At 37.6% G+C, this 16,841-nt stretch overlaps 1 protein-coding gene across 1 annotated transcript; it reads right to left on the reverse strand.

Moving 5' to 3' along the window:
* Positions 1-3,026: 3,026 nt before the first annotated feature.
* LOC108014452 (uncharacterized) lies at positions 3,027-5,171 on the reverse strand. The gene is made up of 2 exons (XM_017080613.3): positions 5,023-5,171; positions 3,027-4,966 (listed from the first exon to the last, which is right to left on the reverse strand). Exon 2 carries the CDS (start codon positions 4,946-4,948, stop codon positions 3,044-3,046), a length of 1,905 nt encoding a protein of 634 aa, XP_016936102.3. The 5' UTR covers positions 4,949-4,966; positions 5,023-5,171; the 3' UTR covers positions 3,027-3,043.
* Between the last annotated feature and the right edge of the window lie 11,670 nt (positions 5,172-16,841).

The raw sequence follows: 16,841 nt of genomic DNA on the forward strand, positions 1-16,841 counted from the left end.
ACTGAAGTAATCCTCTAAAATGTTATTTATGAAAACTGGAGGATACGTTTAGTTTTGATTATAGTTTATATTTCCAAACTATTAAGGAATGATGGTAATTATCATTGGGAATGCTCTATTTACTTACTTAAAACGATCAAAGTTTGATAGAATATCTCAGATTAAATTACTGGTAAATTACAATAGCACATTTCTTAAAATGTACCTAAAAATATAATAAAGCTCATACTTATTGGAACAATACCATCATCATTTTGGTATTCTTAGAATTCGTTTGCCCAATGATTATTTGTGATGATCTTCTACTGCCTCTCCCACAGAACCCGCATCCAATTCGAAAGCGATAAAAGACCCGAAGAGCCTATCAATATATCCATCAATTAGAATTTGCGCGGATAGACGCGGCCCAACCCAAACCAGGAACGTAAGTCCCACTCGGTGCATCCATCAGGGGACTTCATCTGCTGGATTCTGGTTCCTTACGCCCTGGCGATCTTTATGGCACCATAACCGCTCTGTGGGCGGAGGTGATAAATCCCTGTTAAGTGGCTCCCATTAATGCATCGACTCTCGTGACTTTGGGTGACTCTCACATGGCTGCGGCGCTTCCGTTTACTTTGTTTTTGACGCGTGGGATCGGATCGACTTCTCCCGCCCCATCCTTCCGATCGTAAATTTACCAATTTGTTGAAACCGCTCAGAGTTCAACCTCTACTTGTTTCGGGGGTTGTGTTCTTAACACTGCCGAGTGCCATAAATTTCGATTAGCATTATGTATTTGCATCCAGTGGGCGTTGTCCGAGTGGGTTTCAATCTAATTGTAACCCAAGACGAAATGACAGCGGCTTTTTCACACCCAGGCGGCAGAACAAAAATGTATAATTAAATAAACAGACAGCTGAGGTCCTCTCCAATGATCATAGATTTTACGATGCCTTTTTAAGATGCTCGTAAAATCTTTAATTTTATGAGGCTGCCATTATTTGACAGTAAACAAGGTTAAACAATGGAATAAACCCAGGGTCCAGGTGCTTTTCGACCCGCCAAAAGGGCGTGACAGATTTGTCGACTCTGACGTTGACCCGCGCTCTTGTCAGTTGTCAAAAAAAAATGTCCAATGATGATGGCCATTAAATACTGGCGGGCCAAACCAAACCAAACCACAAAGGAGATCGCCATCAAAGTGGCTTTTATTGTTCTTTAATTGTTGAACTGTGTTCCGCCGACTTGGTACGCGTTATATGTACGTACATAAAATTAAATTTTATGTTTCGACTGGCAGCGAGTAAGAACCATTTGAAATAGTCAAGTCAACTCGAGTCCAAGTGACCCGCTGGTTTTTAGTGTGGAAATCACTTAAGCGCGTTTACCGAATTTACGACTCTAACGACTCTTAGGGAAGTGAGATGGGAAGCATTTCCGTTTTTACGAGCTGCCAGTTCCATACAAGATTATTAAAATGATTTAGCGACATTAGAATTGATGTGGCAGTTGTATGGAATTTCTCTAATTGTGAAGATATAATAAACAATTAATATATATTTAAACTGGGAATTAAATCATTTAACACATTAATCATGGATAATCTATCTAAAAAATACTACAGTATTTGTAATAATTAGTTATATTAGACGTCAGATAGTATAATAAATAATTTATTCATGTGATTTACAGTCATATTAAACTAGTTTCAATTTTTTAATTAAAAACATAATTTATTAATAATTAATAATTAATTGTTTAAGAAATTTTTTTGCAAATAACCCGACTTCTAGTAATTATGTGAGTAGTGTACTTACTTATCTAAGTTAGATAAGTTCATATAACCTTCAGCTAACCAAAACATTTTTAAGAATTTAAGGAAGTCATAAAATGATCACCCGAAACCATCCAAACATCCTTAACAATTACAGTCAAGTTCTTTATATAAACGCATTCCTTTTTAGCATTTGTTTTGCCTGCAGTTGTCAATCAGGCATAAATCACTCGTCAAATGCAGGACCACATGGCAGGATGGCTGGCGATATTGGGCAGGAGGTCCATAAATCAGTCAGAAAAACGCATTATAAAGGAACTATAAATATTTGTGTGTGATTGACGCCGACTGAACATAAAAGTGGAATTAAAAAGACGTAAAATTTTTACACATTTATGGGGAGTCAGCACCCGAAGCCAGGCTGATAAGGTCCTGGCCTGAATGTCGCACACCCAAGGAAAATGGGAGTGTGAGTGCCATCATAAAAAGCATAATTACGGGCATTTGTGCTAATGTGACTTTCTGGCCGCAGGCGTTGGCAAAACATTTCTTATCATGGCGGCAGGATGTGTGATGTGAGCGAGGATGTGGAAGTCTGGGGATGTGGATGTGGATGTGAATGTGGGTATGGATGTGGAGAAGGCATAATGCAGGCTGGAGTTAGACGCCGAGGCTGGCTGAGCTCTCGCATAAATCACTCATTATGAGGCGTAATTAATGCGACTATATGGCGACCTAAATTTTCTATAAATCATCAGATTAAACCCAATACGCCAAGCATTCATCGTTCCACCAAGGAGCATATGTATGATGTGGACTTCTCCGTATATATATATGTTTGGTGGAATAGATAGCCTGAAATCTATTGGCAGCTTGACTGAAGCTCCGCCCATGCTCATCCAGATGGGCTAATGATGTCATTCGGGGGAACCGGCTAATGTTTATGGGTATAATTAAGCCCCATCGGATGTGGCCCACAAAGCAAAGGATCTGGGATTAAAATGGATGCCATAAAAGGCAGTTCTTCAATTGATTTTAAAGCATTAAAAATGTTCTACATTATTATGATATTAAGTCGTAATATAACTTTAATCACTACGACATACGTTAATCAAGCCGCAATAAAAAAAAATCAATGAAAAACCGTAGTTGATTTTCTAAAAAACAAAGGATCTGGGCAAAGGATTCTAAAGCTTTAGGCGTTTCCACTGTTTTTTTGAAGAGACAATAAAAAATTTTAGTAATTAGCAGGTTAGACACTTTTACTACTTCGTAAGAAACATTTTCTTAAGTATACTTAAGACAAAAACAGTACATTTCAATCAAATAGTTTTGAATGCAGAACGAATCATTTCCATAACTATTTATCCGTTTTATGGGACCATCTATGGCCAGCTTATAGCCCGAATACCTAACGACTCCTTCAAACTGACCTCTACCCGGAGTGGCCAGCAATCTCACCCGGAATTCAGACTGATGCTCATCCGCCAGGCGTCGCCACTTGTCGGCCTTGAGGACCCTATCCAGATATAAAGTCTGGCAGGGAGGATTATGGGTTAGGATAATCTTATTTAGATTACGGATAATAAGACGGGCTGCCCGAAGAACATATCCATCTGAAGTAGAGACATTTCTACGATGTTGACACAGACAAAATTGCGTGGGTATTTCCGCCAAGGAGCAGTCCCGATGGTCTGGTATGGTCAGGAAAAGACTAATGCCCCTTGGAAGATTCTCCCCCAAGGCCCATAGATCCGCACTGCGCTTCTGAAGTTGTTCATCCTCCAGGGACGTAAGATTCGGCAAATCCAGAAGAGTGGCATGCAGATCAAAAGCTGTGACCAGACGATGATTGTTGATCTTCAAGTTGCCAATAGCTTGGGGATATCGCTCCTCCAGCCACCTGGGATAGCACAACATGGCCAGCGGCTGATTCTCCTCCACTTTTCCCTGCACAGTGTCGTAGAAACTACCCTTGTTTAACCCATGATTGGAAACCACCAACAGGAGGGTCCTTTTCAGCAGACCACTCTGGGCTATAGTCTTGAACATTTTCAAAAATGGTTGATCCAACTTCCTACCATAGTTAAACAGGTGATCTATGCCCTGTGTCCACCAAAGAAAGGTGAAGAATCTATGGGTTTTGTGATGTGGAAGCATTTTGAATAGAAACTCCCTGAGCTCCTTGGCATAATTATTCTTCTCGTTACAGTGGCTGTTGAATAGGCCATCAGTCCTGGTCTTTAGCCACATCTCGAGCAACGCAGGTCGAAGATAAAAGTCCGTGGGCTGCTCCTCGAATCCCTTGGCAAAGATACTCTTGTCTATATTATCCTCCCCGAAAGCCGTTTCATAACCAGCTTTCTGGAAAACCTTCCAGATAAAGGGGCAACTGTCAAGACTGCTGAGATTTGAGGAGAAGTCCCTCATCTCCTGGCCACTCAATCCACTTAGCAAGGGCATCAGACTGTCGAAGGTGTCATTTCCTAACCGATTGAAGCCCTTGAGTTTCACATGCGGCAGGGATAGTAGAAAGTTGGCTGTACGAGCCATACTTCTAGAGAAATGCATTTCGGAGATCGAGTCCAGGCCCACTATCAAAACGGACAAACTGCTGACATGGGTGGCTAACTTCAGAGGAGGAAGTCCCTGGGAATTCCGAAGCCATTCATCTGCAGGATGGACATAGAAGTGAACACCATTATAGATCCTCGTACCGTTGATGGAGCACTCGGCTCTTATGATATTCGCATGGGGCTCAATGGTATTATTACCATCTATAAGAAGCGGAAATTCCCGACTATACAAATACCGATTGTCATAATCGGTACTCCGCTCCACGGCATGGTATTGGCACTTGAATATCTCCAAACTCTCGATGTCATATCTCGCTTTTAGGAACTCCATATCTACCTCGGTCCTCAGGTAGTTATAATCACAATTGCTGAAGGACGTTAGGTCCAGTTCGCTGGAACAAAAGTCCTTTCGAAGGCCTCGCCACAGAAACAATACATCACGTTCATTGGGAACCATGGTCAGCATGCGACAGCCCTTGGTGTTCACAGAATACCTGTCCACAAGGTGCTGCTCCTCAAAGATCAGATAGTCCACCATCACATCGTTATAATAGTAAACGAGAGAGAAGAATACCAGACTGTAAAAGAAACAGCAACGTATACTGCAGTAGCACATTTTGCTTATTACTGTCGACTAAAAATTTATATTATTAAACATCAACTCGAAATTATTGAAGATATCTAACGTACGACGATGATTCAGATCGCAGATGTGTTCAAGGAATTGCGGTAAGAAATGCCATCCTTTTTCTAGTATTTACAAAAATGTGGAACCATTTTTTGTAAAGAAACAAAGTTAAAAAAGCCCATGTGATGCGAATTTGAATATTTAACCTAATATTAAGGAGTTCTGGAGAAGTTCTCCCGATTTATACTATAGGGAATCTTGATAAGGTTAAAAAAAAGGAACATTATCTTTTGAAACCGAGGTAACGTTTACAAGATTCAACTGAAACAATCCTTATTTAAATAGATTAAGGAAAACGTTTATGTATATAGGGACTTCAGAGAAAATGTGCTTGATATATCAGTATTCCGTCAGCATGGGCATTAAGTACAGTCATTACAAGAGCTAAGTACGTCCCCCTTGCTTAATTTCTGGGCCACTTTTCGTAATTATTCGATTCAAGCTGAGCTCCTTTTTAGCCCGGCTCCTTTTGAAAATAACAATAAACTAAAAGGTCCACTCGTGCATAAAGCATTCCCATTCGCGTCCGGAGTTCCAGTCCACTCCAATCCTAGCCAGAATCAAAAAAGATGGCTGGCGGAGACCGGGGGGCCAGTGGCGTTAATTTATCACTTAACCTTCTTTAGCAGCCAAGTTTATAATTTCGATGGCGTCCATGGCCGACCCAAAGCGAGGATGACGACGAAGCTGGCAACTGCGGCACTTGAACGACGACTGCCCATCAGAGAAATGCCGGACACGGGGCAGGGAGGGGAAAGGGGATGAGCCACTGAGAAAAACAACTTATAAAAGAAAATTTTAAATTATGCAGACGCTTAAAATGAAGAATATTAGATCTCAGAAAACTCTTGGGGTTTCAATACTCTTTCAAAAATAAATTAAATACTAGAAAATTTGTAGATCCCGATTGTAGGAATAGATAGAAATGAATTTTTTTATAGTTTAAAAATATGTTTTTCCACTTGTCAGCCCCAAGAACATCTGCTTTTCAAAAATAGTAAGTGTAATATTAACTGCTTTGCAAAAATCCTTTCAAAGGTGTTCCAAAACTTAAGAAAATAATATAAAAATTGTACATTGAGATATTTGGGTAATTTTTTTTTAATTTCAAATTGTATTTTCCTATTTATTAACAAGAAAAGCAGCCAAAATAGTTGTAAGATTATTCTTTAAAAATCTTTCAAATAAAACAAAGATTGCAGACTTCAGAAAGGGGTTTCAAAATTCTAAGTGTAATTTTTTTTCAGTGCATTGGTGCTGTTGCTGGAGAGCTCGAATAAAATAAAATAACAAACGGCTGCCGGGGTATATATATTTTTTCCCATTGTACATTTAGCCAACTGCTTCACCCTGATTCTGCTTTTCCGACCCCCCAAGCCCCAACCAGCCCCCTTTTCCCACAGTGACGTCGTCGTATTTCTTTGGCTTACGCATCAGCCCCACAGCCCCCAGAACCCCCTTCGCCGTCCCTGCAACGACGCTCCTGGTGTTGTCCTTTTTGTTGATGGTTTACGCTCTGGCCGGGCGCTCTTTGCAAAATGAAAATGCAAAAGGAATATTCATGAGGAGATTAGAATTATTTTTCGTGCTGTCATTTTCATTTTCACTCTGCCTTCTGCGTATTTCGTCTCGGAATGCCCTACAATGGGATTCATAAGGTCACAAGGCTGTAAGATCTGGAAACATTGCCATACTTATAAGTATTCATTTTTATCAACCTTTAAGGGGGCGATCTACAAACATATATTATTTTTTCACCTTTCAAGAAAGGACCAAAAACCCTTCTATCATTGAGAACAATTTTAATAAAACTATCTAAAATAAATATTTAAAAGGTTTTAAAATATTTATTTAAAACGAATAGATTACTTCAATGTCTAACATGAATACCCCTTTAAACTTTATTGGAATGATAATAAGCATCTAGAAATCTATTTAACAAAGTCGAAAAAAATTTTTGTTTAAATTCCAAATTAATTTTCCTGCAGAGTCGCCGAAACCCAACAAATCCGAGTTGCTTTCTCCCAACACCATTACCATTTCTTTTTGTTTCGAGCATTTGCTTGCTTTATTTTTTTCGCTGAGCGCGAGAAAAAATATGATTTCTTTGTGCCAAAAGGGATTAAATTCACGCTCGTTTGTCCTGTTTATGATGAGTGGTGTTTGCTGCTGCTTTTCCTATATTTATGTATACTTATATATATGGTGGGGGTTTTCTTTCTTGCATAAAAGTTTAATGATACAAACACCCAGGCACTGACATGAATCACCCGATGGCAGGCAGACATCGCTTCCCGGAGAGGAAAACCTTAAAAAAAAGAAGGAAAACACAAAACCACCCGACCAACGTCGCCGTCGCATTTAAAATATTTTTTGAAATTATTATGAAAATGCGTAAAGGGATTTAATAAATAACTGTAACTGCTCCTTTCTCACCCCCAAAACCATCCCCGCCACCCCCTTTTCCCTGCCGCTCATTTGCCTTTTCCCGCCATTGTACCGTAATTCATAATGTTGTTGTTTTTTCGGCGCTTTCCATCCAGACTTTTCCTTTTTCTTGTGCATCTGTGTGGGATGTGCCCCTGCCTCTCCCTCTGCCACCCTCTATCGCTCCTGTTGCTGTGTGGAATTATGTTTTATCCTGAATTATGGATTTTGTTTTGTTGTTTTCTGTCAAAATCATATTTTGTTCGCCACCAACCCCCCGGCTAACAAACGCCACCCACCCAATCCCAATCCCGAACCCAATCCCACACCCACTTGATAACCCAAGCCCGACTCATTTACATGCTGAAAATTTCGCTTTGGGGACACTGGAAAAAATTCTAAGGGCGGTCAACAGTTAAATATATCTTTACAATGCATAAGCTCTTATCTGCGGTAATAGACGAAATACATGTAATGCAAATTTTGGACTAAGTCGAATCATATTTTGGAGTCTATAAATATCAGAAATCTCTAATCAGGTTTAAGCAGAGTTTGAAAATATTGGAATTGGTTGGAATATAAGAGAAAGAGATTTCTGTAGCACTACGGTATCTGTAGTAGTGTAACCACAACCCTATAATATTAGAACCACTGGAATTTTTTCTTATTTCGTGGATTGTTACAATGTAGATGTTTCCTGAGAGTCCGGTTGATTTCTTTATAAAATACGAAACGAATTTATTAATATCAATCACTTTGTATTAAATTCTTTAAAATCTGGAGGAATACAACATTTTCTAATTTTTTTTTGAAACTGGTATAGTTTTTTTCTCTGTTAAATTTGTGGGTTAGCTCAGCTCTCAGCTCAGTTTGCAGCTACAGCCTTCTCCTCGCCATTAATGAGAATTTGTTTGTATCGACGTAAGTCGTAGGTCGAAGGGGGGTTTTAGGGGTGTGGGGTGGTCGGCAGGGGGATTCCCTTCCCACTTTGGTTTTCGGTTGGTTCGGCTGCTCAGTTTAGTTGTAAATTTACAACAACAAGCAGTCGGAGCGAAAAGTTTATCAAATAATTTCTACTTAATGTTTAGAATTATTTTTAGCCGGAAATTAGAAATTATGAAGAATATATCACACAGGACCAAAAGGACACGAACGCAGACCCCCAAAAACCCTGAAAGGAATGAATCATGCATCTCTGAGGCTTGTTACCATACCATATAATTGCCAGAAAACTAAACAAAGTCGTAAATTGAGCACTTAACAAAGGGAATTTACTTATTTGGGTTGTGTTTTGTTATTCTTAACTTCACTTTTGATAATTATTGGGGGTTGATAAAGAGAGTTATGTTAAGTACAGAATTTATTTTGTTATATAGGGTCTGTTCGTATTTGTTAATTTTGATTAGTAAAAAAGGAACCGAAATTTGAAAGTTGAAGAATTTGAGATTAAGGACTTGTAATATTTGTATTTCTTAGTTGATTTATAGATTTATTTTTTTATACAATTTGTTAATGCCTTGTCTACAAGGATAGATTTTTAAACTATTTTGAAGATTACAAAGATATTGTAATGATTTGCCAACCTGAAATCTCTTCTTAACCTAGTAAATGTATCCATCCTTCACTAGGATATCCACAAATCAAAGCATTTAATTGGATAAACACACAGCCTGTCGCATCTATCCAGCTTAAGGAACAACCATTTCGAGGACCTTCATTCGATTGTCGGTTCGGGGACATAAACAAAATATCAGGTGAGCCCTTGTGGGTGACAAATTAATGTGAAGCTCATTAACGCACTGAATGAGGATTACGGATTTGATTGAAGGTCCTCTGGGCATAAGTACGCCCACAGACGCAGTCAGGTTATATAAACTGATAAGGCACACACACTGTCGCTGACTATATACAAACATTCATACCATATATATATTTCGCCCCTATTTGCAGTGCGCAACAACAGCAACGGAATGGGAATAGTCAGCGAAAAGTGTCATTATGTGTACACATAACAGGATCCCGACTCCACCTACAAAAACCCCCATCTCCATCCAGTTCCAAAAACCCCGGATCCGAAAGCCTGAAACGACACAACGACAACGAAACGACGGCGCAAACAAGGAGAAAATGTGTACATAAAACAATCTCGTTATGTCGGCATTATCCTGAAGAATTCTGGTTCGTCCTCGTCACTCGCAGCGCCATAAATCACTCACACGCTTGGCACAGCCCCCCCACCACCGCCCATGTTATCTGCGTCTCTGTCTGTGTCTGTCTCGCTCTGTCTTTTCCCTTGTCGTTTGTTCTGTTTGTTTGAGGCGCGTGTCCTGCTCTCATGTCGTCCTGCTCACACATAGACATAGGGCAGCGCCTTTGTTTTAGGGGAATCTTTCTATGCACTTTTTTTTCAGTGACCAAAACGCTTAATACTCTGTAAGTAAAGTCAAATGAATATGAATATAAACACATTTTAATATGTTTAATTTCTCAAATATGAAGATCATTCAAAAATGTATTAATTTAGTAAAACTGTAAATGGGTAAAACTGTATGATATATACAGTACTAACAGTAAAGTATTAAATTCTTTAAGAGTTTCTTTTAAAACAGTTTTTTACAACAAATTTTCTATTTTAATTTTAATAAAACTATTTTTGAACACTACTCTTAAATATTGGTTTTGTTCTGTAAATTGAGAATATTTAAATGAACTACTTCCTTTACATCTTTATATTATGAAGAACTTATATTTTAAATCGTGCTTTATTAATATAACACTTTGAAAGAAGTTTGATAAAAAATATTGTGCATTTAAAATGTTACAAAATCAATGATATATTAAAGGTGATTCATAATATCATTTCAAATCTTTTTTAGCATTATAATATTTATTCTTCCTATAAGATGTAAGGGTATTTCCTCGCCTAACTGTGTTTTCCTGGAAAACAAGTATTTTTGTTGTTCAGCATTTTTCCCTCTTGGTTTGCCAGTAATTCACCCCGCGGTGACATTTTGGTGTGACAGACAAGACGTGTCCTTCGTCCTTCGTCCTTTTTGCATTTTTCTCGGTCGCTTGTCTGAGTCTGTGTGTGTGTGTGTGGCAAGTTTATCGTTTTAAATGTTGATACAAGCCCGGGTCGTGGTTCGCTGCCTGTCCACGACCGCGTGGGGATAATAGGATGTTAAGTAAATATTTAAAAAAGCCCCATCGCCCACTCACTCACCCACAGATACCCCCCTTTGGGCAATTGAGAAATTGTAGGCTACCTCCCGAGTTGTGGGGGGAAAACTTTTTCCGACTATGTCCGCTCATTTGCGATTTCGATGGGTGGAAAAGTTTGGGAGGTTGGGTTGGTTGGGTGAAAAACGAAATGAGCCGGCTCTGGCACTCTCTAATCCAGTTTTTGGCCCCGACTCTTCGGCCAGGACACTTTCTGGCATAAATCATTTGCATACAAAATGAGTCCAATGAGGGAAGCCTGCGAATGAGCGTCGAAGATGAATGCCGCAGGAATAACAACAACAACAACAACAACAACAGCCGCACCAAGATGGGGCCGGAAAAATCCTTTCAATTTTCGCACACATTCAATTTTATTAATTAAAACATTTTTTTTCCCGCCCTTTCTCTTGGCTTCTTCTTCTTCTGTTTGTGATTGGAGGAGCTTGGGCAATTAATTCCAAACATTCAGGACGCTTTTTCTTTGTTAAGTTTCGGCTTTTTTTTTTGTTTTTGGTTCTGTTTGTTTTGGGTGCGCAAATTATCCTGCGCTATCCTTGCGCGAAATAAAATATCACAAACAGTTACAGCCCCCCATAAATAATGGGAATTTATGCCAGTCACATACAAACGCACCCAAGGAACAGCATAGACCCGAAATACAAAAGGCAGAAGCCAACTTTTCTCGCTGAAATTACCATTCAATCATTTTGTAATTGCCAGTTTTTGGAGGGCCAGTGAAGTGGGTTGTAGATATATATTTAACCGCCCACCTCAATTCAATTCGCTGCCTGGATGGGCTCATTTACCTTGTCCGGCTCTTAATTTCTGCAATCTATTCTAATAAGCCTTCTATTCCATTCTGTTTTGCATTCAAATTGGATCCTTTTTCATTACAATTTTGTAAGAGTAAGTGGTGGGAGTCTTTGGGACCTTAAGGGTTGCCGAAAAAGAGATTAAACTTTATTGATTTTATATTAAAATATTTTCGCAATAGCTATGAATGTATTTTAAAAGCAAAGAAAAGGGAAGCTTAGGACCTTTAAAGCTTAAGCTAAGGCAAAAGTAATGTTCTGATATAGATCTATAATAAGCCATATTTTGTCATCTAAATAATAATTAAAAATAATTTTTAAACTCATTTTGTTCTATAAAATTCCTTTAAAAAATCTCGAGCAGGCAAATGTATTTTTTTTATTTAATAACCTTAAAACTTTAATTTTAAAAGTGTTTTTCTTATTTAAAAGCTTTACAATTAAAAATAAATAATAAAATAATATAAAATAAATTTAATAATACTGATAAACCATTTAAATATATAAAATATAGTTTACTAAAAGTATTTAAAAACAAATTCAACCCAAGTTTCTCTCCTAGAATTATTAAGAATCCCCAAGTTCCACCCAACATTTCAAGTCAGATCGTTGACATTTGCCAGAACTTCTCCCTTTCCACCACCCGTCAAATCTCATTTGGACAATTTTGCAATTTTAATCAGCTATATCTTTACGGGGGTTGGGCCCCAAGAGTCCAAACCCCCCCTGTCCGCAAAACGACCCCCGTCCAAACGCTTTCGCTTTGTTTTTGGATACCGCTTTGGCTGCTGTCTGTCATAAATCTATCAAGTTTAATGGCCGCCTCAGCGCTGCACATAATTTTATGTATTTTATGCTGCAAATTGTTAGCCAAAGCGCACACAAACACAAATCAGCAGGAGCAACCCTCGGAGAGCTAAACAATCCATGGCCAGAAACCACCCAACCACCCATTCACCCACTGGGCAGAGCCACCCCCAGAGGAAAATGGTATGAGGAAAAGCGAGGACGAAGACGAGAACACGAATTTCCACGCACATCTCCGAAGACTCACAAATTTCATAAAGTGGCAATTCAATCAATCAATTCTGACAGGGGGTGGCCATTGGGGGTGCAATCCAACCCCCCTCTAAGTCCTTGGCCATTTTAACCGTTATGCTCACGTACACAATCACACAACTCAAACTGATTTTGCTACGGATGGTGAAGAGAAATGTGGGTGAAAGTGGGGTGGGGGAAAACAACAGTAGGGGGAGAAAAAAAAGGAATACTTAAAAAGGAAAAACAAAAGCCAGGCAGCCAAGTTAAGGCGAGGAAAGTATGCATAAATTTTCCTTAGCCCCACGATTTTAACAGCCCCGCCCCCTTTTTGGGGGGCAGCAACTTTGCCTCGAAGGCGTCAGTCCAGTCAGTCAGTCAGAAACGGGTCCAAAGGACCCTTGCCAGTTGGCAGTTTAAATATTTTTTAATTGCCTTTCGTGTGGCGCCCCCAAACACCCACCAATCCACCCATCCAAAAAACCCACCACCACCACCCCTTTTCGTAGGCATTTGTCGGTTTCTTCTTCTTTGTAGCCCTCTGCTATTATCCTTATTTATTTGTGTTTCACTTCTGTTTCATTGCCCGCTTTGCGCTTTTCCTATTGCCATTGTCCTGGGCATTCGATAAATTTTGAAAACAGAAAAGAGCCTAAAGGAAATGCCAGACAAAAGCGTTGTAACAGAAAAGTCCTTTGACGGCGAGCGACACGTGGAAATGAGGGAAGAACCGTACTGATAGGTAGAAAAGTACTGTATAGAAGAAAACTTCTTGAGTTTTAGCAACAGTTAACAATGAAGTGAACAACAAATTTTAAAACTGTTTATCTACATTAATATATAGAGGACCTTGACCATTGTACAATTAACTAAGGTTGAAAATCAAAAAGAGTAATATTGGCCAAATAATAAAAACTGGCTTAATTTATTGTACCAAATTAAGCAGCAGATAAAGAATAAAATAAATAACGAAATAAATAATAATTATTTCTGAGCGATACTTTTTTTCGCTCACAAATAATTATTATTTATGAAAAATATTTATAAGACTTTGAGTCTTAGTAATGATTATTTTTGAGGAAAAAATCATACAACTTAAAAATAGTGGTTACAATGATTACGGTCCCTTTAAAATAGTTTAAAAAATATATAATTCTCGAAAAAAACGGATTCTTTTTTCTAGAATAAGGTTTATGTTACCTTTTTTTTAATACATAAAGAATATATTTAAAATACAAATAATGATTACTTCTGAAAAAGGAAAGGTAATTTTTGAGGAAAAAATCATACAGCTTAAGAATAGTAATTATTTTGAGATTTTTTGGAATTGGAATTTGGAATATATAATTCTCGAAAAAAGCTGATACTTTTTTTCTAAAATCACATTCATATTAGCTTTTATTTAATACTAGAGTAAAATGTTGGTACTGTTTGCCTAGAATCAGATTTATATTAGCTTTTATTTAATACTTAAAGAAATGCTTTTTTTGATATAGGTCTCTACTTGTTTGTGACAATTTTACAGGAATTCTAGAAAATGTTCAGTTTCAAGAGCACCGGTCAACGCTCTTCTCACTACATTTTTTAACTTTACAAAAAAACAAGTCACGGCCATCACGTCCAATCCAATCGAATCAAAGACCACCATTTCTAACAAACAATCCCCAGCCATGGTTGTTCCGTGAGTTCGTATGTATCTTTCCGATGCTGGCAAGAATCTTTCCCATGTGAGTGGGTATTCACCCGATGTCTGTGCAACCCGATGGCCAGTGAGCGTGGCCAATCTGACAGGTGATTGATTGACACTCGGATGGAGTCCGTGGAGCGAGCGAGACAAGAATGGCTGTTTGTTCTCTGTTTCTCACTGTGGTTCTCAGATCTGTTCTACGCTGAAGGTTAAAAGAATTTGTGCTCCTCCCCAAAATAAACCATGAAAAAGCCGGAAAAAAATTTAGAATACAAAGAAAAATTCACGTTTTCTGCAGAACTTGAAAATAAAATAAATTGTAAGAAATGGCGAAATCAGTAAATATATATATATACAATATATATATATTTCATATAATAATTTTAGAAGAGGCATGTAGTATTACTAACATTTGTGTTAAGACTAACTTTATATAAATAAATATAATCAATTTTAAACAACATAATCAATATCAACATAATATAATAAATAAAATGAAAGAAAATTATTACATTTTGGATACAAACAAAAATGTAGTTAAGAATTCTATTTATATAAATGTAAAATGTGTATATTTAGGTGTGACAACTACTTTACAAAAGTAAATACTAAAGAATTTGTACTAATTTTCGGTTTTTTTGTAACGAATTGTCTTCAAATAAAATTTAACATAAAATATAAAAACAAGAATTTTCCAAATATTTAAAAACCGTATTTTAATCTCATAAAAGAATTACTCGCATTTCAAATATTTAACGGTCTTATCTTTATGGTCTCATAAGTTTCGAATTTGCTCAACCCTCTTTCGAAGTCACTCAAACGCTCGAGAGCGTAAACCGGTCTGGGCTCTCTCGCTCTTTCTTTAGTTCTCGAATTTCGAAGACAAGGGCAGTGGCGTTGTCGAGTATGGTTGTTAAATTTCGCCCTTAACGCGAGTATTTACATAAATACATCAAATTAAATAATTAACAATAATTAATAGTTTTTTATCTTACACAATGTTGTATTCTATATTTTAATAAGTTAAATAAAGAGTATTCAGTAGTGGTCCTCTGAACCCCTTTGAGTCTACGCCCCTGGCTACGGCAACAATCAAAACAGCTGATTTCTGACAGCGTGCAAGCAAACTTATAAACAAACTTAAATTAAACAACTAAATGAGGATAATTGGAGTTACCAAACAATGTACATTGACAACTATAATAGTATTCAACCTTTAATGTAGATTAATAAACAGTTAATAATAGATGGTTCTGTACATAAGAGGCATAAATTGGTTACCAGTAAAGGCAATTGCAAATTGCAACGTGGGTCTCAAGCAACGATTCTTCTTTTGTGTAAAACACAGCCTGCACTTTTGTTTTCCCTGCGCTTTATTCCTTTTGATTTCACTTAAATTAAACAATATCACATTTAATAATACTTATTAATTCACAGCGCACTTTTCACCAGCAACCGTACCGCGAACACAACGTGCTGCTTCTCTCACACAACTTCGAAATTCGAACTCGACAGTGCGAATGAGAGAGCGATGCTCGAATTTTTGAGTCTTTCCTCAGTTCTTATTTGAGACATTTCTCACTTAAATTTGGAGTTCTTTAAAAATATCTATCCAAAAATGTAAAATTAAAAAAAACATCTTGTTTTAACAAAGACAACAATTAACTATTTACGCTTGCCGAGTTTGGTAAGAAGTTAAAAATTGTATATGTCATAACTAAATGTTAAATGGCATGGATAATATGTGTTATCTTGTAAATTATTTTAAAATTTTAAAAATTTAAAATTCATACTTGTTTTCGATTGAAATATTTAGCTTAGTTTCAAAACATACAAGGAAATCTCTAAAAAAAAGTGTTGGTCAATATGCTCATTGCCATAACTTAAACCAACAGGATTAATTTTCCAAAGAAATACTTTTCTAAGTACCTATGTATGTATATTATTAAATTTGTGATTTTTTTTTTGGTTTTTTTACTTATAAATTTATCAGCATACCTTTTGTAGTCAGAAAGGCATTCAAACTGGTTAACGAACATCTGTAATTATCAGTAAATTAATCGGACATAATTTCAATCTACGTAGATAACTATCTTTGGACATGATCCCAGGGGCATAATCCCGATTGGATTCCACACATTTCCTGTGTCATTACCATTAGCCATCAGTGGTGGATCTAAAAGGGGACAGGCGCTGAATCAGAACCACTCATTTTGTACAGCGAAATCAAAACAATTTCTCAAATGTCATTGGAATCATTTTTACTTCAGATTCTTCTTTCAATCTCCCGAGGAGAATTTAAGAAGAGGGGGCAAGATGGGCACTAGAGGAGAACTAATTGCGTGTTCAGTGCAAAAATCGTTTCAATTTATCGCCTCAGGTTGATTTTATGCTTCACATACACACCATACACATACACACATCCACATAATAATGAATCTTCCAGTGGAGCGAAAGAGAAAGGGAGAGGGCTCCAGAGGGAGAGGGAGCGAATGCCCGCTGATTTATACGCTTCAATCCCACATTTTTATTTCTTTGGCTGCCATTTAGCTAAAATATTTCATATCTCCACTGCATCGCCATCTCGAGAGTCTTCTGCTCCTTCGTCTTCTTCTTCTTTTGGCTGCCAGGCAGA

The sequence above is a fragment of the Drosophila suzukii genome, chromosome 2L (assembly GCF_043229965.1).
Source record: "Drosophila suzukii chromosome 2L, CBGP_Dsuzu_IsoJpt1.0, whole genome shotgun sequence".
Classification (NCBI taxonomy): domain Eukaryota; kingdom Metazoa; phylum Arthropoda; class Insecta; order Diptera; family Drosophilidae; genus Drosophila; species Drosophila suzukii.

What these genes read in the sequence shown, in the direction of transcription:
- LOC108014452 (XM_017080613.3), bottom strand. Translation starts at nt 4,948, where the DNA reads ATGTGCTACTGCAGTATACGTTGCTGTTTCTTTTACAGTCTGGTATTC.